Source organism: Nasonia vitripennis, chromosome 5 (assembly GCF_009193385.2).
Source record: "Nasonia vitripennis strain AsymCx chromosome 5, Nvit_psr_1.1, whole genome shotgun sequence".
Taxonomy (NCBI): domain Eukaryota; kingdom Metazoa; phylum Arthropoda; class Insecta; order Hymenoptera; family Pteromalidae; genus Nasonia; species Nasonia vitripennis.
In genome coordinates this window covers 2,290,109-2,315,738 of record NC_045761.1, presented here as the reverse complement: position 1 = coordinate 2,315,738, position 25,630 = coordinate 2,290,109, and the positions used below count along the sequence as shown (strand labels likewise).

Sequence of the window (25,630 nt, the reverse complement as noted above, 5' to 3'; positions counted from 1 at the left end):
ATCTCTCGGCGGTGATGCTGGATAAGAGAGCGACTGCCGGTGGTTAACGACACCGCACGAGAGACATTGTTGCACTTGCGCTCCGATTAATATTTTTCCACTGCCAGGAGAAAAAGCAGGACACGAGCAGACAGCGTGTTTTTGTCGCGCAAAGTGAATTTGAAATTTTTCTCCCCGCGGTTTCTTCTGCCGCGCCGAGCGCAAACTACGTAATGACAACGTACGCCGTTGAATCGCGTGATGCGCGGTGCTTCCGTCGTCTGCAGCAGCAGCTCGACTCGAAGGACAAAGAAAAATCCGGAGAGTAACCGGTCGAGCAGGGATCCGCACACGTCGCGGGGGAAAAAAGAAGCAGGGCACCTTTCGAGGTTGCGTACCGCTATCGATGTGCGATCACTCGCTTCCCCTAATTTTCGCGGGTCGTGTAAAAAGCGCTAAATTACGTCCGTCTACAAACGTCCCGTCGTCGGACGGTATGTACATCACTCCGCGCATCGATCGGTTCGCGCAAGAATTTCCCCGAGAGAGAATCTCGCTAGGCGGCGAGTTGACGGACGGACGACGATTCCATCGACCGGCTACTCGGCTCTCAGAGAGAGAGAGAGAGAGAGAGAGAGAGAGAGAGGGAGACAGACAGAGAAACAGCACGTGGGTGGACAGCCGTGAACGCCGGCTTATTTATATGCGCGACGCTACGGCCATACGATGGAATTGCATTAGCCCTCGGCGATTAACGACCGACAGCCTGGACGACGACGAGGAGGACTGTTCTCTCTGCTTATACACGACAATTGTGCAACGCGACGTGTTTTCTCATATTTTTCCGTTCGATCATTCGCCTTGTGTATACACTTCACCGCAGACTCGTATGATTTATCTCCTCCGCAAATTCGAACGACGCGTAATGACAATTAGAGGAAAGTTCGCCGGCGACAAAGGCGCAATGCCCGCAATGAAAGGCACACAAAGCAGCGTCTGTGCCGTCGCCGCTCGAATTACGTCTTGATTCGCGCGCAGAGCTGCAATCATCGAGGCAGATTCGCAAAGCGCGCGCGCGCACATCAAGGTGAACTCTATGCGCGCGTTCGTTTTATACGCGCGGAGAAAAAAGAGAGAGAAAGATCGCGGCCAGGAGGAAGAGGGGATATGTCCCGGAAGTCGCTCGTTGACTCTCGCTGCTGGCGACGACTCATTGCCTCATCCGCTGTGCCAGTGTACTATATTGAACTAGCCCCTGCCGCGTCCGCACCGTCGAGGTGAAGAGCTGGACATCAGTCGCGGCGCGTAGCACCGGTCGGTCGAAAGTATCTCGCACGATTTCGTCGATATAGTAGTAGCCGCCGCTGCCCCTGATCAGCTTGTGCAACTAATATAGCTTCGCTCCATTATCGCTTCCTCTCCGCTCCTCATCCCTTCGTATACACAGCTCGCGCGCACGTCGGACGTTAATTACCGCAAGGCCCGCAGAGTACAGGAGACCTGATGGGCCTTTCGACTCGCGAGCGAGCTAAGAGCGATCGACTATTAATCCTCTCTCGAGCGAGTTTTTCGAGAATAGATCGAGAGCCAGATGCTAAACGCTCTCTCGCTTATTGCAAATCGCAACAAGAGCGCGGCTGCAGGGCCGCACGCAGTCGTGAATATCTGCTGAATCAGCTCTCGCCGAAAGATTTATGGAGGTCAATATCCATCGCGCGTATACAGCGCCGGTTTTACGCTTCGAGTCGAGGGCGGGCTCGTGAGATAAACGGCTCGAAAATGGAAATGGCTCGAGCTCGCTTGCTCTCCTTATCCTTATTCTTCTTGTTGCGATTAGAAAGCAATACGCGTTCAGTTCGGAAGCCGCAATTATCGATCCGATTGCCGCGCGGCGAGATCTGTTAATTCGCCTAATTCCTGTATCAGTCGCTGGAAATAGCTCCGCGGCAACGACTCCCGAAAAAAACGTCCCGGCAGCGCCAAAACGAACCAAACGAAACACCTTCTCCTCCTCGTTCGCTCTTCGCTCCGCTTCGGCGGTGGCTAATCTTCCCCGAAAATCAATGCTCCGTGTATAGTATGCTTCGAATCTTCAGCTTTAATAATCAATAATTTCAAGCGCGCTGCGGGCAGAAGGAGAGGAGGCAGAGAAAAGAAGAGAGGGTTCTCTAACGCTGCGACGACGACGACGAGGCGAGGGGCCCCCGAGGGCTGCACGTGCGCGAATCGTGTCGAGCATGTATATACTGCCGGCCGTGTGTTACGTCGTGGTTTCTCGTTGGGTCCGTGTATACACACTGCACATTGCAGGCCGGAGAAACTTTTGACGCGAGTCGCCGGAGTGTGTCCTATATACTTGCACACGTACGCTGCGGCAGGGACCTGAAACTTTGTGTATATTTAGTTTGCTGTTAACTTTGCGATTTTTTTTTCTTCCGTATACGTACGCCGCGAAAATTGTTGCAAAAATAATAGAGCAATCAAGGCAATTTTACGCTCGCGATGCGTCGGTAGTGAAGAGCTGCGATTTAATCGAGTTTAAAAGTCGAGGAAGCTCGAATCACGAAAAAAGCGATCAATTTACCCTCGACATTCTGCTGGCGTCGTAACACTCGACGCGCGAGCCCGCCCAAATAACTCGGCGGCGGCGGCGGGCAGCCTCCGAACATCGTATAACATAAGCCCGGCGTGACAATACTTCCGCGTCCGAGACTCTCGGGATGATGTTTTACAGCTCTCTCTCTCTCTCTCTCTCTTGGATTCTCTTCTTGCTCTCCCGCGAGCCCAAAATGCCAGGGGCTCCGGAAGTCCAGCTTCGTCACACCTCCAGCAGCAGGCGACGTTATTACCCGGGCATCTTTTTGCCACCAGATGTGCGGCTCTACGTGTGCGGGTTATCGTTACTCTTATATTCTTTTTTGCAATTTCCTAAAACGAACGCAGCGATGAAGACGTAAAGTTGCGCGTGCACCAGCAATTTTCCCCGAGCGCAGAGTCGCCGAGACGCCGGCAATTCGGGTCAATCCGACTGGCGCGCTGTGTGTACACATACTAGGCCGCGCGCGCTCGTGTGTGTTTGTGTCTGACTCTCTGCATTGCGGACTTTGCCAACTCCGTAGACGGTCAAGATCTGCTGCTGTTGCCGCGCGCGGATATCTCGTTAGCGATGTGTTCTAGAAAGCTGCCGGCGTCGCGAGGTGTCGCGATTTATTTTACTCGCTTTATTGAGCTTCCTAATTGTTCGATGCGGATTGTCGGACGAGACGAGAGTTATTCTCGACCGAATCTAAATATATACCCTCCAGTCGATTATTAAATTCGCAATGGAGTTGACGACCTCACGTCGTGTTCCAGCTCATTAGAAAAGTCGATTCGGGCGCATCGACGTACCGGATCTTCACCGGCTATTACCGAGAGATAAATCGCGCACTACAGCGTATAGGTGCGACCCGATCTTTCCCGGAGCCAACTCTTGATCGAAGCAGAGTCGAAGAGCTTTAATTAAGATCCGGGGAGTCGTAAGCGAGCGACACACGAGATAGAGAGAAAATGAAAAAGCTCTCGACGATCCGATACGTACAAACGAGAGCCGCAGTATCTAAGTAGCAGTTCCCGCAGTCTCGCGCGTGAAAGTAGGATAAGCCGAACGCGCGACTAGAGACGAGTGAAGGGCCGCAGCCGATCTCGTGTTGCGCGCACTTAGGCTCTCGGCTTACGCAAAAAAGCGATACCAGACACACTCGCAACTAGCACACTCCAATTAAATTACTCGCGCGAATATACTGTATATATTTGCTAATAACCGCCGTGTCCCTGTGTTTTTCCTCTTACGACGTTCAAAACACATACCTGCACGAAGATCCTCTCAAATTTCCACTTGCATCGAACAGGCGTATAAAGAGCGACACACTTCCGCTTGTCCCGCGATCGTATGACCCGATCGCGCTCGCAAGATGTTGCACGCGGGTGGCTGTAGGGGTAGCGCCGGTTTACGGAAAAACGGAAATCTCGATAGAGTTGAGTTACAGGAGAATCCGAGAGCCGGGGCTCTGCTTATTTATTATTTTTTTTTTCGGATACCCGAGAGCGCAGGTGGCGTTAATAATCGCAAAGTTTGCTCGAGCAGCTTCAATCATCGCAACAATGGACGACCTCGACCCCGCGGAGAAGCTTTAAAATTTAAATCTTTCATACAGCCCTCCGAACGGTTTATTACACGCGACGAGCAGCAGCAGCGGCAGCGATAATAAACGCTCGGTCCTGTTGGTCTGCAGGGCGCGGCTTCTCTCCTGGAGAGAAATCGAAAAAAAGGAGGGAGCAGAGACTCTCTCTGCCGACTCGAGAGACGTTAATCGCCTTGGCGATGTAATTCGCTTGTAACCACCGCTTCTTCCCCGCGCGCTGAAGTAATGAAACGACGTTATATCCTACCGAGCTGAAGGGGCCGCTATGGTACGGTGCCCTATAGATATATAAGCAAAAAGTCTAGAGCTGCGCCTCCTCTCCGACGGGATTCTTGGGCTTCCTCTCGCGATAATCTTCGGGCGAATATAATTTGGCGCTGATTGGGTTTTAAATTGTAATTGCGGTTTGGTCACTGATACAGAGCTCTTCTCTGCGGATTCATTCGCGCTTGAAATGGCCATTTAGGTGTATACTTAAAAATTGTCGAAAGTCCTTGTAAAAGGCATCGAATAGTTGAAATTCAAACTAATTCAATCATCATAGGCTGCGTGTAATACTATCTTGTAGCAAATTACCGAAGCGGGCCTGCAAAAAATCCTCTATAAATCAAGAATTATCATTCCCTCATCCTCGCGTAATAACGTCTTCCCTCCGCTCCCCCGAGTGAGAGCGTCGCGGCGAAAAAGCCCGCCTCGTAATCACCATTTAAACTCGCGCTCTCTAACGACGCTCATCCTCTGCGGCGATTTCCGGACTGCAAAAAGCTAATCTCGGTCGAGAAGGACGAGGAGAAAGAAATGGGGGAAGGAAAACACTCAAGAGAGCACCGAATTAGGAAGCAGTTGAGAAAAACAATGAAAGATGGCTGCCGTCGATACACACAGCTCGAGGAGACGTAAATTGTCCGTGACGCCAGACAGCAGCAGAAGCTTCTTTGCGCTTTGAGTTCGGGGAAATCGCCGCGTCGTTTCCGATGCACTTATTGCGGTATACTGAAACTCCGAGCCGTAAAACGCCGGATGCAGCGGCGAGCCGAAAGATACGGGACAAAGTTTAGCGTCTCTCCTGAAGTGCAGGTTCGTCGGTATTAAATATACAAGCCTTATATACTTCTTCCCGCCAAGTGCACGCCGCCGGAATGAGAAATGAGTTCGCGAAGCTCTCGCGCGCGACAATCGTGAAATTATGCATATTGCGCCTCGCTTCGTGTGTATCTCGCTTGAAAATCTATAAGCGCAAATTCGAGCCGCGTGATAACACGCATTACAGCTCTCTCTCTCTCGCTCTTAAAAATCACATCGGTTTTATACGAGCGCCGCTGTATTTATTCAGCTCTGGCGCGCGCAAACGGTACCGGCAATTATTCAAATAACCCGTCCCTTTAATTTGAATTTTTAAATTCGGAGCAAATTATTGCGCGCGGCGCGACCATTCCCATCGCCTGCAATTTTAAACGCTAAAGCGAGAAAAAGAATTCGGAGCCTTGTCGCGAGGGGGAAAAAGCCTGTCTCTTCTATATGTTTAAGCAGAGCAAGCAAGAGAGAGAGATAAGCGCGCCATTTTTATGCTGATCTCAAACGCTGCCCTGCAGCTCTGCGCTTTTCAATTTTCAATTCCCTTCGACGTAAATAAAAGCTTGTATCAATTTCACACGGTAAATTTTAACTTCCTAAAGCATACTTTTTATCGCATTTTCATTCGGCCCTCCCACGAGAAAGCTGCGCCGTCAGATACGGATGAAGAGATAAAGCGCGCGGGAAAAAGGGAGGTCCTCTCTAGCTCTCGCGTATGCAAATTAGAGCCAGACAACGGAGACGCACCGTGCGAGTGCGTCCTTTACAATTACGCGATTACGCGCGCATTATGTGCGTCGCCTACTCTGTCATTTTACCGCTCGCGTTTTTTCTAAAGAGAGTTATAATACAACTGACTTTTGCACGTGACCCGCTTTCGCGAAAAATTACAGTCGCGGCACATACATACCTTCGAAAGCGCGTTCTAAAAATCCAATTCGAGAAAAACACGCCTCGAACGCGTTGTCGAGAGTCAGGTTTACCTGCAAGACTACATTCCTCAGGCGTGAACAACAGTAGAAGAAACGCAGAGCTTTTGGTCAGAGAGTTATATCTGCGCGTCTTCATTATCTTCGCCCCTTGCGCGAGTTGTCGATTGCTCGCGCGAAAATACGTCGAAGAGACGAGTGGGTGTTAATGGGCTAACTCTCGCACTCTCTCTCTCTCTCTCTCTCTCTCTCTCTCTCCGTCTCTTTCCGTTCGTTGCGTATACCTGCCCTCTTCCTGGTTCTCGCTTGAGTGCAGCAGCCTCTTTTGTGGCATTTTTCCGGCCGGCTTTACAGCTCGCGCCGGAATTGCTCATTGTTTAGCATAGCCGAGTGCATATTTCTCCGAAAAATCTACTTTAGCTGGTTTTTCGAAATTTCACAGATGCAAAACAGCCGCACTGCCGCAGCGAAACGCCGATCAGCTCTAATTCCACCCAGCCTCTCCCAGCAATCTTCTCTAAGTAAAATTCGCAGTCCTCCGAGGCACACACGGCATGGGCATTACAGTCCTACGGCGATCGCTCTCGTTCGCCCGCGCAAAAAATAAACGGACGACAGGAGCGCGTGCGTGCGTGCCGGTCTTTTCCTCTCCGCGCGGCGGCGGTGTAGCAGGAGAGAAAAGAAAAGCCTCGGGCTTTGCATACACATACCTGCGCATCATCATCTCTGCGCGCAGGAAGCAGGAAATCCCGTAATGAGAGCATCGCGCAGGACTCGCGAGTCAAACGGACAGGGATTACATACACTTTTAGGCGCGCTCTCTACTATACGGCTGCAATCACCGCGTTGCTCTAGTGTATAATGCGAGGCTTGAGGTATACGGAGACGAGTTTCCACGCGACCACGCGATGCTTTCTTTTTTCGCGGCGCAGCTAGCATCTTATACCGATATCTCTCGCGCTGTGTAATTTCGACTCTACGCGTGACTTCATTTTCCTCCGGCGATGATGATGGTGATGATGCCGATCTCTCTCGTCGTCGTCCGGTGCGTATACGTGCACGTCGTCGCTTGATTGCCTAATTAAATCGCGCGCGTTCGAGGAATCGATATGTGCGCCGGCGCGTACTACGAGCTCTCTGCTATTGATTTCGGCGTCGCTTATTTTTCCGGGGAGGAAACGCAGCCGTGTAATCATCGGTTGCGCGCATCGCTCGGAAAAGAAGTGCTATGCGGAGGAACTTGTTTACGGGGAAATAACAACGAGAGAGGCTCGAAGGTCTGAAATCTCGGAGCGAATAACGACTCGCGGCAATTATACAAGCGTTTAAGCGATAGGACGACTGCGCACCACACGACGGACAATAAAGTTAAACGTGTTAACAGACCTCGCACCTTTTCTCTCTACCTGCGAACGAAAACAAGAGGTGTGCGCTGAGGGCGAGAAAAAAAGGCTACCCTATCTCTCGCACGCTTCGTCGGGGCCCGAGTTCAGGAGGGTCCCGTCGACCCCACAAGCTGCACCTGTGCTCGATTTTCTCTTTCTCTTTCGTGAGACTGTGTAGTCGGTGGCAGCTCGCATGGGCGGAATTGAAATTTTCGATTCTTCTCCTTCGCAGCTCGCAAGTATACACAATGCAACGAACGAGCTTTGTAGTCTTATCAGTGTCAAAGAAACTGTCCTCTCTCTCCTCAGGCTCGAGCTCATTACCGCGGCAAACGTCGCATTACACGCGATCGGCGTTTCATGCGTCACTCGTTTGTACAGTCCGAAGCTCCGCGACGACGTACCGATCTATCGATGCCGAGTCGTCTTCCTCTCTACCTCCTGTACAGAAGATGCAGATAAGGAAGTGCAGGCTCTCGCGCTCGAGCTTTCTCACCTTGCCGTATTATCTGTCGCGCGATGCGTAATCGTATCGAGCGATCGGAGCGCGCGCGAGAAATCTCTTATCGGTAAGGCGGAGGAGAGGAGAGACGGGCCCGGTGAGAGATGGACCGATAGGGGGAGGATGGGAGAACACAGCAGGAAGACGTCTCAAAGAAGAGGAAGCACACAGGCGCTCTCTCTCTCTCTCTCGCGAATTAGTCGGAGATCGGTAACTTCCCTCTGCAGCAGCTCGGCCTTTTCTCTCCCAGCGCGACTATTACGGCAAAAAAATCGCCGGTAACTCATCGTCGGTAAATACTCGAGCCAGTGTAGATTTTCCAAACGATGCACGCGCGCTAGGCAAGAATTTAAATCGCCTCTAATTTTCTAATTTCCGCGCATATCGAGCGAGCGTATGCACACGCGCGTCGGCAAAAAATTAACGCTTGCCGATCGGCAAAAACCGCTAGACCGGCCTCTGCGTATACTCTTCTAAATCGTTGCCCCCTACCACCTTCCCTATTACCCCGGCTACATAATTAACGTATTTCACCGTGTGTCTGTCAGTCCTGTCTCGGTCTCTCCGCGCGCGCAGCTCTCGATCGCCACGGGATAAATCGGTAAGCGCGCCGCCGCGCGCTGGAAAGACAGACGTTAGTGAAGGGCGGAAGGACGTGTAGAAAAAGGGCCCCGCACACGTACATGCGAGTCGAGTTAGTTGCGATGCGCCGCCGATAGGCAGAGAAGCGTATAAGTGTACGTGGCTTTGGGGCCTGTGTATAGAGGATATACACGACGATCAGGGCGTAGGCCGCGAGTTGTACGCGTAATGACGCTGCGCGTAGGCAAATATAATATCAATGGGTAGGAGCGACTGCTTACGCCGCGCCGTTCATTTATTACTGCTCGGTAATTGCTTTGCCAATGGATGCGCGTATATTATATCGCTGGCTGATTATTGTTTGCACGCGGCGTTGATTAAGCACTCCTGGTCGGCGAAGCTGGTCGTATAACATTGTCGGGCCGCGGATGACGCGCGGTTGCAGCTGCCATGGGTCGCCGATAAATTTTGAGATATACTGCGGTGCTTCTGATTTTCCACGATGACTATAGTCCTGCTAAACAGTTGCGAATTGCTCGTGGTTTACGCAATGCAAATCCATTTAAATTATTGTATAAGGACGCCATTAATACACACCTTGTGATTATCGAATTAATGCAGTAATGCAACACTGACGTAATGGCATAAGCAGTAATTAATAACAAAATCACCAACGACGTAGCGTTTCTAATTCATGCCCCTGAGCGTGCTCCGATTCTTGCATTCGAGACCGCGCCATAGGAAACGGTCGATGTCTACACGCATGCGAGTCTGCGTGCTTTCGTTTCTGCGTTTTTAATTTAACGGTCTCTCTCTCTCTCTCTCTCGACATGGAGTTGCCTGCGGGCGAACGACGACGACGATGCTGCAGGCAGACCGAGATGGAGAGAAAGATGCAAATGGAGGATAGGGATAATGGGAGAGTGAAAGATTGATTGATTGATGGATCGGACGGTCAGCGGATCGGTCGTTCGATCGCTGAAGCCACGGATGAATCGATTGATTCGTCTCGTTTAATTTTATTTTCTATCGTTTTAGTCGAACGAATACGCGTGTGTACTAATTTTCGGTGCATCGTCCGGGACGCGATGATAAAATATAAAAGAAAAATGAAACTTTCGCATGTTATGCAACGCATAATAAGCAAACGTATAAGACAAGAAGAAGCAATTCCGTAAAATTAGAACTAGAGCTCGACGAACCGAGCCCAAGGCAGCAGCCGGGATTAGATCTCTCGAGGGTCGGCAAACTTGCTAGCCGCTCGACTGCTGCAGGGATATATAGCTCGCCAAGCCAAAGGATGCTGGAGGAAAACCGATCCCAAGTTCTTACGAACCGATTTCTTCGCCGTGTATAATTTCATTCAGCCATAGCAGCATCCGGTGACTCTCTGCGCGCGCGCGCGCGCGAGCAATCTATTGCGTGTGTAACGAGTATCTATATAATAGCGGAATCGAGTCGCAGCGTTGCGACTTGGCAATTTTTCCTAATTGGGTGTATTTTACTTTGATCTTGCGCGTTCGATTATTGAGAGAGCGTTCTGTTATCGCTCGTAGTAGAATGTATTGAGTATTATATGTTATTTGTTTAAAACGAGGGCAAAAGGATGCATCAGCCGGGAATCGAACTCGGGCCGTTCGCGTGGCAGGCGAGCACTCTGCCACTGAACCACTGATGCTGATGGTTTAATAATTGTTATAAATTTTTTTGTTACATAATTATCACGAAAGCAGAGGCTCGCTCAACAGGCAGTTAATCAAAGCTTGATATCACACTTATCTCCCACGCGCTTCGCCGTATCGCTGAGTACCGTTCAGGCTCGAGTGGCAGAGATAAATCTGTTGACAAAAGTTGTGTCTTCTGCAAAAATTTCGGTTCACTCTACCCCCCACTTTTCTCCTACTACCTCATAAGAACTCGTCTAGAGTAATAACTTTCTAGAATCGCAGTTGCGAAGTTATCTCGTTCGGAGCCATTTGCTCCGAACGAGACAAAAAAGTACAATGCATGCGAGAGCTAACCGTAATTAAACCCGAGAAACAGTAAAAATAATAACGTGTATAGAACGCAACGAAATTGCGCGATGTGCAAGATTGCCAGTTCGCATTTCAGTTATACTCCTCGACAATTCCCAACCGGTGCGCGCAGTGATTACGAAAATCAAGTGGAATTATATTTAAAAGCGCGAGCGGTGCAAATAAAAAGGGATCGCGCTCGTAATTACTTTAATTAAGCGCTGAGAAGAAGGATCATACGTGTGTATGTGTGTGTACGCACTATATCTACCAGCACGGAAGGCAGCCTTTTCCCAGCCCTCCGACACACACACATCCCCATGTCAATCAGTGTCTCGCTTACGCGAAATCGAGGGAAAGAATTAGCTGCCTATAGGTATATCTACAAGTTATTATTTATTGCTTTCTCGTCTAGCTCTCGATGTTTCACGCAAAATCAAGCCTCGCCAATTCTCTCCCCAATGCGTGTATAACTGCGAACCGCGAGTCGCACGCGTCGCCTCGGGTGAACAATGCTCGCCGCGCGCGCACGCGCCCGGTAATTTAAGCGGGCCGCAACAGCTCCCTTTTATTCGGGGCAACTGCAGCGAGCACGCGCGCACCAGCCGAAAAAAAAGGAGGATGCACGCAGTGCAGCGAAACTGGGGGGGGGGGGAAGCCTCTAGTTAAGTCGCACGCGTCGCGTATACGTATTATACGCGCGTGTGTGCGCCATACCTACGACTCGAATGTTATTATACGCAGAGAGGAGGGAGACGGCTTTCCCACGCCGCGGCAACCCCCTTGTCGTCGTCACCATACATGCGGGGGGGTCACCAGCGTGGAACGACGACTTTTCGAGGTTTCGACCTCTCTTTCTTCTTCTTCATTGTTTCGCCTCTCGGTCATGGTGGGTGGAGTGGATTACGACGATGTTAAGTGCTGGTCGTCGGCTTGTCGAGTCGAGCTGTGATTGTCCGCGACGGCGATGATTCGATGCGACTATTTTAATGGAGCTGGAAGCCTGTTATTTGTACGTAGTTTCGGCTCTGATTTAATGATCGTATAAAGGATAAAAAGCTGAGTTTCAGTGGAACGCTCAAGCTGGCAGTGTGCTTTTAGTTTGTACGAGCAGAGACGAGAGGGAGTTACAAGTTTAGAGCATAACCTTATGAGAGCAAAGTCTCTTTTATAAGGTTTTCAAAGTTTGCCGGCAACAAGTTCTGTAGGAAGTTTGCTCAGCGCCAGGCGAGCGAACTCGTACATGTGACGTTCCAGGAAGAATCCCGACGTCGCGTTCCCATCTACTGGCGCGTGCGCTGATTGCCTTACGAACATCCAAGAGCATATTTGAGCTTTCCAAGTAAAACACGCTTCCTGATCTTGCGCAAATTTTGAACGCACACAATCGGCCTCTAGGCGCAAATAATAACGAAATCTTTTTTTCTCTCTGTTACAGGTGGTTTTGTCACTTCGACGACGACAATTACGTGAATGTGCCGCGACTGCTCAAGCTCCTCGACAATTACAATCCCCGCGAGGATTGGTATCTCGGCAGGCCGTCAATACCGACCCCTCTCGAGATCGTCCGGCAGGGTGCCGATTCATCAAAGAGATCGGTAAGTCCTTAATCGGCTTTTTACGGCCGCTCGATTTTCATTAAAATTGCTTAATTACGTACAAGAGTCTTATGACGTCGTCGTTGCGTGCGCGGAATTTAATTGCGCCGAGCGGATGCCACGCGAGTTCTTTTATCTCGCACAATTTATTTATTCGATCACACGGAGATATTACAATAGCCCTATGGGTAAATAATACGACGCAACGACCGATTCCACCCACGATTCGTACACGCGTATGCCGTAAAAACGCCCCCCCCCCCCACGTAATTAACGAAACAGGATCAAGGGCCATTCTCCATAAGCGCTCGAGCAAAGGAGGCAATAACGCCTCTCTCATCCCGCGATAAACAACGCACAATACGCTCGTCGAGGGGCCATTCGAAGGATCGCGACGAAGCAAGCCGCGGTAATACCCTGTTATGGTCGCGGCGCGTTCGAGCATTAACATAATCCCACAGTGATTCCCGACGCAATAGCGAGGCATCAAAGTGTCATCGAGTCGTTTTCACGCGATATCCCGCTGTGGAAAAGGCCGATTTCACAGAGGCATCGGCCGCTCGGGAAAAAAAAAATCGACGTCGACAAGACGCGGCGCCGATCGACGTCAAGACTCTTGCAGAAAGAGAGATGTGAGAGCACGAGACCACCCCGGCAATACGCGCCTGCGTTTACCCTTTTTTGCGAGCGAGGAGCTCTTTTTACTCGCGGTGGCCGTTGCTCGGCGTTGTTCCACGCTTGCTTGCTTGCTTGTTCAATTAAGCCTACTATACACGCTGATACGACATTAGGCGACGTTTTCATTTCCTTCTTCCGATCGAGTACGCGGCTTCGATTGAAAAGTTAAGTTCTCGAAGAAACTTTTTTTCAAAAGGCACATTGAATTCGCTCATTGATTTACCGCGCCGTCGCGATGGAAATATGAAAGCCCAAACAATGCGATTATTAAATCCGCGGCGCAATATATCTCTCTCCCTTACAAATACATCGCTCTCCACTTAGTGGTTTCCAATGCAATTTCATCTCTCGCACAACCGGTCAGCGGCGGCGGCCAGAAAAAAGGAATAACGCGAAACGAGCCAAAGAACACAAAAAAAAAAAAAAAACAAGCATCTCAGACACAAAAGCGCGTTTCGCCGGCCGGCAGCAGTAGCATCAGCCGTGCAGCCGAGCGAGTATAGCGAGTCGAAGCCCTACGGGCACACAAGTGGAGCAGCAGCAGCGCCGGCGCGTCATATCTCGGGCTCTCTGGAATAATATTCGACTCCGGCCATCCGGTCAGACCAGTATGCATATGCGCGAGCCGATGACGCGCGCGCACCGATGCTCTTCATTTCTTGAGTTCCGAGAGACAGTGTATAAGAGCCGCGCGAAAGTGGCCACCGAGGCCGAATATGTGTAACGCAGCGATAGCTTTAATCCGATCGTATCGATTTTCTCGCCTAATCTCGTTGATCCTTTCCGCGCTTCCTTTATCATCCGGCTATCGGCTTTTTTCTCTGTATAAAGAGCCGACGTTCTCTCTCTGTTTGCTCTTCGCCTTCGAACATTCCTGCAGCCGTTTAAGAGCTTGCTGATGAGTAATATCGTTAATTGAAAATCGTTAAGACGTTCGATCCGCTCTTTGAAACGCCGGCCGCCGAATCGAATTTATAACGAACATAATTTCTGCTAACATACTAGGAACGTTAAAGTTATTTACTGCGCGGTACATCGCACAAAAGAGGCGCGAAACGGTTCCTTCGTTTATCGAGCGGCGCAGCCCGTTACGAGCGAGCTTCTGCCTTTTTTTCAAATTCCTCGTCGAGATAGCTGAAAATGATTGAAATAACTCGTGCTATTTTTCCGAATGTAAATTTCAAGCTCCGCTTAAAAAGGCAAAACAAATTGAAAATACTGCACAGCGTATAACTGCTGCCGCATTCAAGCTAAGGGACATTATTAATATTAAAACCAGCGCGCGTATACCCCGAGCGCAAAACTCCGCGACGCAGCTGCAGCACAACGGCTCCTTCCGCGCATAGAAAACGGTTCTCTCGCTCTTATCTCGGCGAATCCGCCTCACCCGTTACCCCGCCCTTGTACACGTGCACACACACACACGTAGGCCGGTAGACAGATGGACAGACGTTCGCGCAGATACGATGCAATATCCGAGCACGGCTTTGAACGCGCGTTTTTCGAGTCGCGCGGAAAATTCATCGGCGAAGGTCGGTCACGCTCGGCCGCTTATCGGCCGGGTGAATCTACTCCGCCGCTGCTGCTGCTGCCTAAGAAATCGTTATGCGCGAGGCTCCTCCTCGCGCGCGCGGTTATTTCTGGATGCACCTACCAGTCGACGGCGGCTGATATTTTATATGCGCGCGCGGGAGAAATGTAGGCTCGGGTATTAGCAGCGGCTCGGCTTTTTTCCAGGTGTGTAGTATGGTGGAAACAATTTCGAGGAGGAAGTTACGCGCGCCGCGAGTCGTATGTCAAAAGTGCATTAGGTGCACTGCCGCATAGCCGCTGCTCCGGTGAGATACGATGTTTTTAGCTTCCCTGATGGGGCAGCTATCGTAGCTGCTGCCGGTGTATAAGCTACGCGCGTCTAAGCGGGGATTTAACGCCGAGCAATGAATTAGCAGAAATGATTGTGCGCGCGCAGGGGGGGAGCCTTTAATGGAAATTATACCGGAATATACAGGGAGTCTCGCGAAGAATCCAAGTATAAAATTTTCTAGCGAAATTACTTGTAATCCCTTCGACGTATTAATGCGGTAACCGCGCCCGACGAAGGCACTTAGCACGCGATCGCTATAAGATTAGAATGATATGAATTATCATCTGCGAAATAACGGGATCTAGTAATCGGGCTGGACGGACCCCTTTGTGCACGATTCGGCAGACCTATACTGGGCCTAGAAAGCTTACAAGTGTATTTTTCACAAAATTTTCCAGTCCTTCCACACGCGTATGTATACCGTGGCTGGTTGTATCTCCCGCGCCCGCGGAACATTCGATCGGTGCCCGAACACTACGTCATTATCTTATTCTCGCTTGCACAATGCGGCGCTAGTACGTGCGCGCACTCGAGGAGGTGGGGCGATATGGAGCGGGTGACGCGAAAATGACCGTTGGCCACGTAACTGCTATTTATCCGCGAGGATTGGCACCGGAGGGTCTCTCTCTCTCTCTCTCTCTCTCTCTCTCTCTCTCTCTTTCTGCTCTCCTTTCACCCTCCCCAGGCGCCGTGTGCAATATGCCTCGACTCTCTCGTCTCCCTCTTTTGCTTTCTTTTCGCGAGTGCCGCGAGCGATTTATTTTTTCACTTCGTATAAAGCTTATGCTTCTTTTTATATTCCGATCGGCCGAGTTTTCGCCTTGCGTGCGGAGATTTTTGGGCGTTGCGTCGATTCGATTACGGCTCTTTGCTCTCGCTCTCTCCCGCTCAGGATAAGTCGGTCAATTGTCGGGCAGCGTATGAGAAAAAGCCGCGCGAAAGATGATCGGATTTAATTGAATTCCGAAAGTCGCGTGTGAGAAACTTTGCGGCCGAGCGAAAACGCCTATGTGTGTGTGTTCGGGGAAAAATGCCCCCGGCTATACTGCGCTGCGCATTAAAACACTGTTTGAGATTTATCACCACAAAAGTCGCGCGGACTGTATCGCGTTGCGTAGGTGTGGAAACAGCGTCTCGAGCCGCGCTCTCTTTTTCCCTCTACATCCTTCAATTATCATCAAGATCGGCAGAAATTTCGACGATGCAGCGCAGTGGCAATTTCGCAGGCGACTAATTGCTGGATACACTGCGGCAGCTCCCACGCGGAGCGACTTCTTATGTTATTACGTCCACTTCCGTGACGCTCGACTACTGCTGCAATGTCTGCGCTTTTTCGCAACTGCCGTTGTTTGCTCGCTGCGGAGACTAATCCTGGGTTTCGCGATTGTCGAGTGTTTCTCTAGAGGTACCGGTTGTTGGCGAATCGAATGCTGATCAATTAAACGAGCTCCTAGAAACACACGCGCGCCGAGCAAACATTTTCATTGTGCCGGCGGGCGAATAAGCTGGCGGGTTTCTTTTTTGCATAAAAATAACGCTCTTAATTAAATCGAGGATTAGAAGCGATTCGCCTGTCTTCTCGGAGAACGAGATGGGCGATAAAAATTGGATCGGAGCCGTGTATAATTTTCGTAAACGGATTTCGTCGACGTCGGCTGGAACGAGAGAAAGAAGAAAACAAACGGAGCTGCCCATTAATGGGCGAAATTTGGTCAATGATATATGCCTGTGTATAAAATCCCGTTGCCCTCTCAACGGCAGCAGCGGCGGCTCATTAAAATCACTGGAGGCATTAAAAGAGACCCGTCGTTACCTAGATCCTCTAATTTGACCGCGGACGGTAGCCGAAAGAGCTGTGAAGGTCGACCGACTGTGCGTATCTCTCGATCGCTTATCTAGAGAAGCTGATCGTCGGCTCGATCGAAGGCAACAGGTGCAAGTCGAATCTTCGGGAAGGTCTCGGCAGAAATTAATAATGTTTAAAAAAAGCCGTTGCGTCGCCGGAAACAAAAGACGTCACAAGCGTCGAATACTTGCTCACCCCGTGGCGCAAAAAGACGAGAGCGAGAAGACTCTCCGGCGGCAAAAAAGCCATCGGGAAAAGAGAAGAAGAAGCCGCGGCGAGAAAGAAAGATATTCAAAGCGTGGAATGCGCGACATGTGGCGCGCATCCGCGCGACCGCAGTGCGATTTTCTGTCAGTTCTCCGCCTCTACTTCGCGCGCTCGCACAAAAAAAGCAGCCTTTGCGAAGAAGCCTGGAGGAAAAAAGGAACGAGCGAGCTGTGACGGAAGACCTTGCGTGCGAGAGCGAGCTGCTCTGATGCCGCAAATTAAAACGAGCTTTCGCTATGGATTCGCTTGGTAATCTGGATTGATTTCTCCACACGAGAGAGTTTAAAGGTGAACGCTTCGGTATGCCTTCGATATTTTTCGAAGCGCAATACATCGTGTATGAAGCGTTGGCGGCGAAACGACGTACGTAATAAAAAAGCATGCGCAGTCAATTACGAATCCCTCTCTCCGGATACACCCCATAAAACTCGCTGCAGCAGCAGCGCCTCCTCCATCCAAAAAGGGTCAAACATCGCGTCCGGTTGTCTTCATTCGTGTCCCGTTTAAGAGCTGATGCAGCGACGCTCGAGCTTATCTCTCCTCCCGACTCTCATTTGCGGTTTTCAGCGACGGCGGCGAAAAATCACGAGGGACGAGCGATGCGGAAAATTGGATTTCTGGGATATGTTGGATTACGTACGGACGTTCGCGTGTATAAATACGGGAGGGATTATTACGAGATCCGCGCGCGATCGCGCCGGCCTGGTATTAATTTCGCGAGAGCTTTAACGTTCCGTTGCGGACGCGGTCATTTCGCTCGAGCGGAAAAGAAGCGGATTTCGTCGCTCTCTGTTGTTCCCTTTCACGCTGGGGGGATTAATATCGATTCCGCGAAGTGATCTCGCTCTCTATCTTTTTGATAAAATGAAGCATTTGCATAGTATCAGAAAAATCAATTACCAAGCCGGAATTTCACGTTTGACGGGCGTCGAAAAAATCTCGATGATAAAACCGTTCATATTTCACTGGCCTTCAAAACGCTGACTCTTTTCGCGTATCCGAAAATCGAGAGGAATCAATTATTCATCTTTCGCTCCTAAAACCCGCGATGTACGTCTGGCCACATTCAAATGAACCTCGTTCGATCCTCCATTAGTCTCCCCCACCACGGCTAACGTAATATAAAACAAATTCGTGGCTAGGATTCGCCGCCGCGCGTCATATTCTTAATAGCGCCGTGGAATTTACGAGCTCTGCCGGAGATTAAAAATTAAAACAGCGAAGCTCCGAGGAAGAGAGAGAAAGAGCGAAGGTACACCCGCCGAAAGAATTGATTAGAATGCAGCAATAAAAGTTGGCGACTTGTAAATTAGAGATCACGCCGCCGCGGCGGCGAGGTGATGAAGTGTGTCGAAGGTAATTAGGGTACCGTTAAGCCGCTATTATGAGCGCGAGACTGAGCGATAAGGTGGCTGCATAGAGGTCCGGGCATAAATCTCCTATTTCCTCTTCGAGGCTGCGCGCAGAACGGAAAGCAATCTGACCTGACCCCGGAGGGCGTATAGTCTCTCGTCAACCTGCCCTAGCAGCTTATATTTTGCTTGATCACGTCTGAAAATACGCCGTTCAGCCGTATGAATAAATTAGTGGATCGGAAACACCTCTCCCGCGATGTTTGTCGACAAAAACAAAAAAAAAAAAAAATAGTCGAAGCGTCCGCTGAGAGCCTTTGAAGATTAATTTGTGAATTTGCATTTGGTGGGTGATAAATTTTGACATTTCCTCTCGTGATTTATACACGTATTTTTTTGTCGAGATTCTCGTTTGTACCAAGGGCAGAGGTATAGGTGTATACGCATAATAGACGGAGAAAGAGGAAATGAGGCAGCTTGTGCCTCGAAAACGAGCTCGTGATGAACGAGCCGACGCCGCCTCCCTGCCCCCCGTGGAATTGAACCCTTTAAATGCCTCTCTAAATGCAAATAAACACCTACTAGATAGACTCCGCTCCAGGGACATGCATCCTCCGTGTCGAATTTGGATGTTATTGGGTTGAGCTCGATCGCAAGACTATATAACCAAATTGTTTGTCGTCGTCAGCGCAAAAGCAACGAAAAATACAAGCGAGCGTTCATTTCCGCACGGAACCGCACGATATTTTTTCAGACCTCGTCCTCGTTATTTTATGCCGCGGAGGATATTAAAGCCTTAATTGCTTCGAAAATTCTTCGAGCGGGATACTCGAAATTTATAACAAGGGCATAAATGTCTTGGTTTTATTGCCGCGCGCGGAGCATGAAGGGGAAGTCGAAAAAGCCTGGATTACTTTAATGGATTTCAAATGTTATGTACGCGCGCCGGTCTCCGTGTCTCTCTCGTTTTAAATACCTCTTTAATATACCAGGAGCAAAAAAAGACGCGCGCAGTTCGAATCTTCGCTTTAATCATAGCGCGAAATTCCCTTCAGTCGTTTCGATCACATTAATCAAACCTATATGCGCACTGTATACACACGAACGAGTTTCCGAGCAGATAAATAGCCGTAACTCAACAACAGCCCACCGCTATAATACTCGTATACGCGTGTATACAGCCAAGTGCACTTGCACATCCCGTAACGGCAGAGTCGCGGCTCGAAAACCAATTTCACCTCTCGACAGCAGCGGCAGCGGTGGCGGCGGCAGCCCCCCATTACTTCGATATTATTATGATAGCCGGATCGCGGCGCCGGGAAAGGATCTTATCTGCACCGCAAGCCACGAAAACCATACGTCTTTCGCGTGATTTCTCGCTCGCGCCGTACGTGCTTGCTGCTACTGAAACTGCAAGGATATCTATGTAGCGACAGTCGAGTTGTAGTTATAGCATGAGCGGCCCAAGTGGTGGACCGAAAGTATAGTTCTGGCACGGTTGGCACACCGCTCTATATACAGCGTGCGGGTATAAAATTCATGAGGGAATCGGAAAAGCTCCTACGCGCCACCTACATCGTCTCAAAGTCGCAGAGAAGTAGACCAGTCCAAAATCTGGCTTCAAGCTTACACTGTACGTCCGCCAGGGTATTGACTTCGCCTGTGTGCGTGTGCATTCCCGCGCTAATTGCCACGGCCCTTTTTTTGTTGACTTTTCGACGAGCCAAACAAGAAGCGAACGCGAGCCTTCTACAGCGATAATTCATCGTTCTTGCGCCGAGGCCGGGTACATCAGAAGCTACTCCCGCGAACAACGAGCGAGCTCGTCGTCCCCGTGCACTTGTCGTCGGCATAGCGCACAAGTTAGCGCCCGTGGCGATGCAAATGCACGAGCGCTGCTTTCCGGTTTTAAGTGCGGCGCGCGGCTAATGACGCGCCGCTGCTTAATTACGGGGATATGAGCCATCGGTGTTCTCGCTGATTACGGGATATGCGTCCTTTCCTCTCGGATCGTCTTCGCATCGGCGGAGAGGAAGGCAGTTGATTGGATAAACGAGCCGGCTGATAGCGGAATTATGTTCTTACGCGCGCGCGTATGAGTTTTCAAAGGAAAAACCGTTCGCCGCACGAGTGTATACCTACTCCGAGCGAGCGAGCGGCTCTGAAAAAAGAAGTGGCCGCGCGTTTCCGCGTAAGTATGTAAAGCACGTACACACCGGCGCGCGCGCAGTCAATAACCTTGCCGCGGAGATTCTTCTGCGCGCGCGCAAAAAATCGCTTCGGCAAACACACAAGAGCTGCGGTTTTCGACTATCGCGCGAGATAAATTGGATAAGTGGCTCCTCGATTCTCTATCGATTTCTTATGGCGGCCCCATTTATCTCGCTCGATATCGATTTCGCGCGACGTCCGTCCCAGCAGCGCCGGACGGCAGAATAAGCGAAGGATAATCTTATGCAGCGGAGTGTGCACAGATTCCGCGGGGCGACGAAGAGAAACAGTCCAGCGCGCCGCATAATCGTACACGTTCCTAGCTCCGCAGCTGTGCAGTATATCCGTACGCGGGATCTGCCGCGCGTTGTTCGCTCGTGGTTTTTCCTCCTCGAATTATCGGATCGATAACCAACAGTGGGGCGCGAGGATTAAATAAAATGCGAGGGTTTTTTAATTAAATTTCCGCAGCTGCGGCAAAAACCCACTCGGAGATCCATATTCAAATGCGAACAAGCTTAAAAAACAGAGAGCGTTCCTCCCTTTTATCAGCGAACGACGCGAGCCGAGGCGAGCAAAGCGAGCAAAGCATCGCGGTCCCTTGTGCGCGGTGAACCAGTTCTTCGATTCATTAATAAATATGATTTCTCCTCCTCGCTCTCTCTCTCTCTCTCTCTCTCTCTCTCTCTCTCTCTCTCTCGCGCTACAGCCATTCTTCCATCCCCTATCTGTTGCAGCTTCTCTCTTTTTCTCTCTTTCTACCTGGCGGAGAGTCAAGTACGCGGCAGCCGAAGGCGCTGCAGCGGATATAAATACAAGCGCGTGCACGTACGGAGGCGAGGTCGCGCGCAGAGGAATATGCCTCGTAAATTACGAACTCCGATCGCGCGGCAAAGTACATACCTGCAGCTTCGACTATGTACAGCGCTGTTGTAGAGGATACGTATCGTCTAGGCTCGTTTGATCGATCCGTGACTTCGCGGTGTAGTGCGTATACACGTTTAGCACTGCTACACCGCCTACTGATCTCTTTTTGATAGGCTGATTAGTGAGGAAAAAGTCGGTAACGAAATGGGGCAACTCTCGAGCGATGTACAGTCGTTAAGGATTCCACACTGCAGCCGTACTTTATCGGGTGAAATACGCTCGCGTTGTAAATCAGGGCTCACTCGAATTAATCCAAGCGCTGCACCGCGAGAGAGCTAATCCCTTTTCGAAGGCCGATACCATCGCTCAGCCGCTCGGAATCCGCTCCTTCGACGCGTATCTTTGCTCGTTTCGCCAAATTCGTTACCCCTGTCTCTTTCTCGCATTCGGGAGCCGCCGCGCACGTACACACGCCGGCTGGTTATTAATTTTCGGATTGAGCTCGTTGCAACGGCGGCGGCAGAGAGCACAGGTGGATGCTTATCTCCTCCGCGGCTCGAGCCTTGGGAGAATCCGGCTGTACCTATACTCTCTCTCTCTCTCTCTCTCTCTCGCGCGCGCGCGGTCGTACGCGCTTTATTTAAATTGTTGCGTACGAGCCCTTGTAACTTATAAATGCGGGATATTTGGTTCTCGTGTATATACCGCGCGGCTCTGTATATGTATACGCGAGAGATACACACACGCCCGGGAATGATTTAAGAGCCGGATAACGATCTCTCTCGGGGATTGAGTTTCATTTTTGCTTCGCTTTTTGTATACACATATGCGCACACGGGGGGAGGAGGAGGAGTAGGTTGCGCGAGCACCGGCAAAAATCCGCCGGAGAGAAAGAGCTTGGCTACTGGGATGCGAAAAAAATACTTTGATTTACGCAAATATCCCGGATAATGAGCCGGCTCGCAGATAAAATTTTTCACTTTAATTACACGCTCGCTACCTACTGAATCGGGGGGATTTTTATTCCGGTCAATTAAGGCCTCCTTAATTATTCATTATATCATTATCATTATAAGTAATTATTCGGGCGTAATCGTTGTCGATAAAAGTTTCAGCGGTTTTACGAACAAAGTTTAAAGCGCCCTACCGATGCCTATTCGATTCCTATCACAATCAGAGTCATACACACATACATACACGCGAGCTTATCCCCCTGAAATTCCATGTACACAATAAACGCGCTGCAGCTCTGCCCCTCGCCTTAAACGGCCCCGGAGCACATCCGCGTTTATCCCCCCCCCCGCGGTACAACGTCCCAAGGAATCGACAATATTTGTCTCGTAATATGTTAATACACAATAATAAACTGCGCACGAGGAGGGAGAGCTGAGTAAAAAACGAGCGCGGAGGAGAATGGACGCGGAGAGGAAACACGACAAGAGGGAGAGAAGGAGTGTAAAAGGCGCTTCGCGATGCGCTACTGCACACACACGCGGTTGTAGTACAACAAGCGGCTCGTATTTTGATATACACGCGAGATAGCCGCGGAGATAAGCATCGCGCGGGAGGAGGCTGCAGCGGCCGCTTTTTGTTAAAACGAGCAGAAAAATGAAGCGGGGAATATGGAAGCGTAAAAAATGAGTAGAAGAGGAGCAGGCTCGCCGGTTTATAGTCCGAGTGAGAGATTATTTCGGCGTATTCGTCAAAGGAGCCAAAGTCCCGCAGAGGCCGAAGAAGGAAATCCAGGGGCTATTTGAATACAGCAGCGCATGGCATTACCAGAGCGAAAGACTACTGCGAGTCACGAGAGCGAATAAGCGATGCGCTGCTTATTGTTGGCGATGAACGAGCTTATTTATAACCTTTGCTCTATGTACCGCTTTGGTAATTTATTTCAGGAGCCGAATAATCTCTAAACCTCGCTTTTGCTTTGATCCTCCGTGAAAAAAAAAAAGAAACAACTGCTCGACCTTCGCATCTCATGAAACTGATAAACGGCCCGGCATTACGCGCATATTAAAGCCGCAGCGGCGCATTACCATACACACAAAGCTCTCCCTCTCTCTCTCCTTCCTCTCCCGCTATACTTGTACGATTCGTACACCTCGTCCGCGAAGAAAAACCGCGGAGGAGTATATGCCTGCACTCTCGGGCTCATTAATAATGGAATAACACCAGCTCGCGACGTCAAAAATGATATAACTCAATCCTCTCACTCTCGGCGCATCTTCGTTACAAGCGAAACACGTCCTTCTCTCTTCTTGCGTGCCGGCAAACAAATGCGCTCGAGATCATAACTCTCAGCCGTCGCGAAATTTATGTCGGTCGTCCGATTGAACACGGCCACGCGGAAACTGGCTCAATCAGTCGGCAGCGTTATTTTAATGTTGTAGAGGGGAAAATAATCGGAGCTCATTCAATCGCGGCGATGAACAAAGCTGTTGCGAATTAATCGTCCGGTTCACTTTTCAGTCGAAATCGCCGGCGTTTCAATCAAAGGCATATCGAATCGCACAATGGAATTCGATGAAAAGCTCGCGCTCGAAATTCGTTACGGCCGGAAAAATCGCCTGCGGTTATTGCATCGATAACAAACACATCAAAGCATCGGAGGCGCGCTCTGCAGTTGAAAGAAGCCCCCCCCTCTCTCTCTCTCTCTCTCTCTCTCTGACTAATTACATTCCTAACCTGGCGGGGCGCGCAAGAGAGCCGCCTCGTATTTCCATTACACGGATTTGCCGGGCTTATCTGCTCGCCTCGATCGTTCCATCTCCTCTCCGTGAAAATCGAGATTCGTTACTCTCCCCTCGGATGTGAGAGTCTTCTTGCTTTTGCTGCGCGATGCAACGCGTAGAGGCAGGCTTTACGAGTCCCGGGGCTGTTTGCTCTGCGGAGATTGGCTTGTAAATTTGCGCTAAAGGTGCAGCTCCTTCCTTTTTCGCTGTGGCTTTTTCGTCGAAGCTTTATTGAGCTTTTACTGCGGCGTTTATAGCGAGCGAGGGAGGAATGAAGATGTTTTTATTGATGAAATGATTGTGCTCTCGTGAATCATCGTCGCGCTCTCTCGTTAAAATTCCAGAGCTCGAGATCCCGATTTCGGGAGGGACTCGACGCGGAGGAAAAATCGCCTGCGTACAATCCATTTGGCTTATCCGCGAGTATCGGCAGCGCGCGCGCGTGCGTGTGTATAATTAAAAGCGGCCCGGTTCTTCGGGGGGCCTTATCGCTCGCTCCTCATCGATTTCGAAGCAGCTCCCAATAAACAGCAGCGGCTCCGGACGTCATCGCCGGCGTGTTTCATTAGCCAGCGAGAGAGAGAGAGATCCAGTGATCCGCGCTCTTTTTTACCCCGGCCAAACGAAGCGAGATAGCCGAGAGAGAGAGAGAGAGAGAGAGAGAGAGAGAGAGAGAGAGAGAAGGAGCAGCGCTTTATGGGCCGGCGAGCGCTGCAGCGCGCATATTATGTATTTAACGACTCGCTTGATTCCTGCGCGCCAACAGTCCTCTGCGTTTTGTTTCTTTCTGCTGATGCTCGCTTTGAAGTTTCTCGTGTGGGAGGGGACACCGCGTATGTGCTCGAGTAAATTAGATCGTCGTGGATGGAAAAAAACGTTCTCTCCGGTAAATAATAAAGTTCCTCTCTCTTTATCATCGCTAACTACGGCGAACGTTCAACTCTCTCGTATAGAGAATATAACCGAGCGCACAAAGAGCAGCTTCCTCTTCGGCTATATTTACCCTCTCGCGCGCTGATATCGAGATCTCGGGATCTGTTCATTAGTCCTAATATACCGCGGTTGCAGCGCTGTACACACACACACACACACGTGTAGATATTTATTAGGTCTGCCGTTGCGCTCGTGCTCGAGGATACCCGATAGGGGTAACTCTGCCTTTTAATAGTAAAAATGCTGCGGACATCGCGTGCGGAAGAGGCGTTAAGGCGTCACGATGATAATTACTCGGGATTTTTCCAACTGCATGCGCCGCTCTCTCTCTCTCTCGTCTCGTCTCGTTTCTCGTATTTACGCTCCGCAGCATACGTACATAGTAAACGCTACCGGAATACTACATCCCGCATAATTCCGCGCGCGGTCGTATAATCCTCGCGGCGAGGAAACGCCCGCGGAGTCTTTACTCGCTCTTCGCCGCCGGCCGCGCGAGTAGCTATAGGTATCTCCTAAAGTAGCCGCCGCTCGTTTTAAAAGAGCGCCTATGGCCCTGCAGCGCGCGGAAAACTCTGTTCGCGGTCCATTAAACGCGCTGGCTGCGCAGAGAGAGAGAGAGAGAGAGAGAG

At 50.4% G+C, this 25,630-nt stretch overlaps 1 protein-coding gene and 1 non-coding gene across 3 annotated transcripts in view; one reads left to right on the top strand and one right to left on the bottom strand.

The window, feature by feature from the left end:
* Positions 1-25,630, top strand: part of LOC100678242 (fringe glycosyltransferase) — a 55,175-nt gene that overhangs the window by 14,916 nt on the left and 14,629 nt on the right. For both annotated transcript variants that reach the window (XM_003425237.5, XM_008203662.4), the window contains exon 5: positions 12,089-12,248. In XM_003425237.5, the coding sequence (XP_003425285.1) occupies positions 12,089-12,248 (160 nt within the window). The remainder of the gene's footprint in view (positions 1-12,088; positions 12,249-25,630) is intronic.
* Positions 10,243-10,313, bottom strand: TRNAG-GCC. The gene has a single exon. It is a non-coding gene; the product is annotated as a tRNA-Gly (tRNA).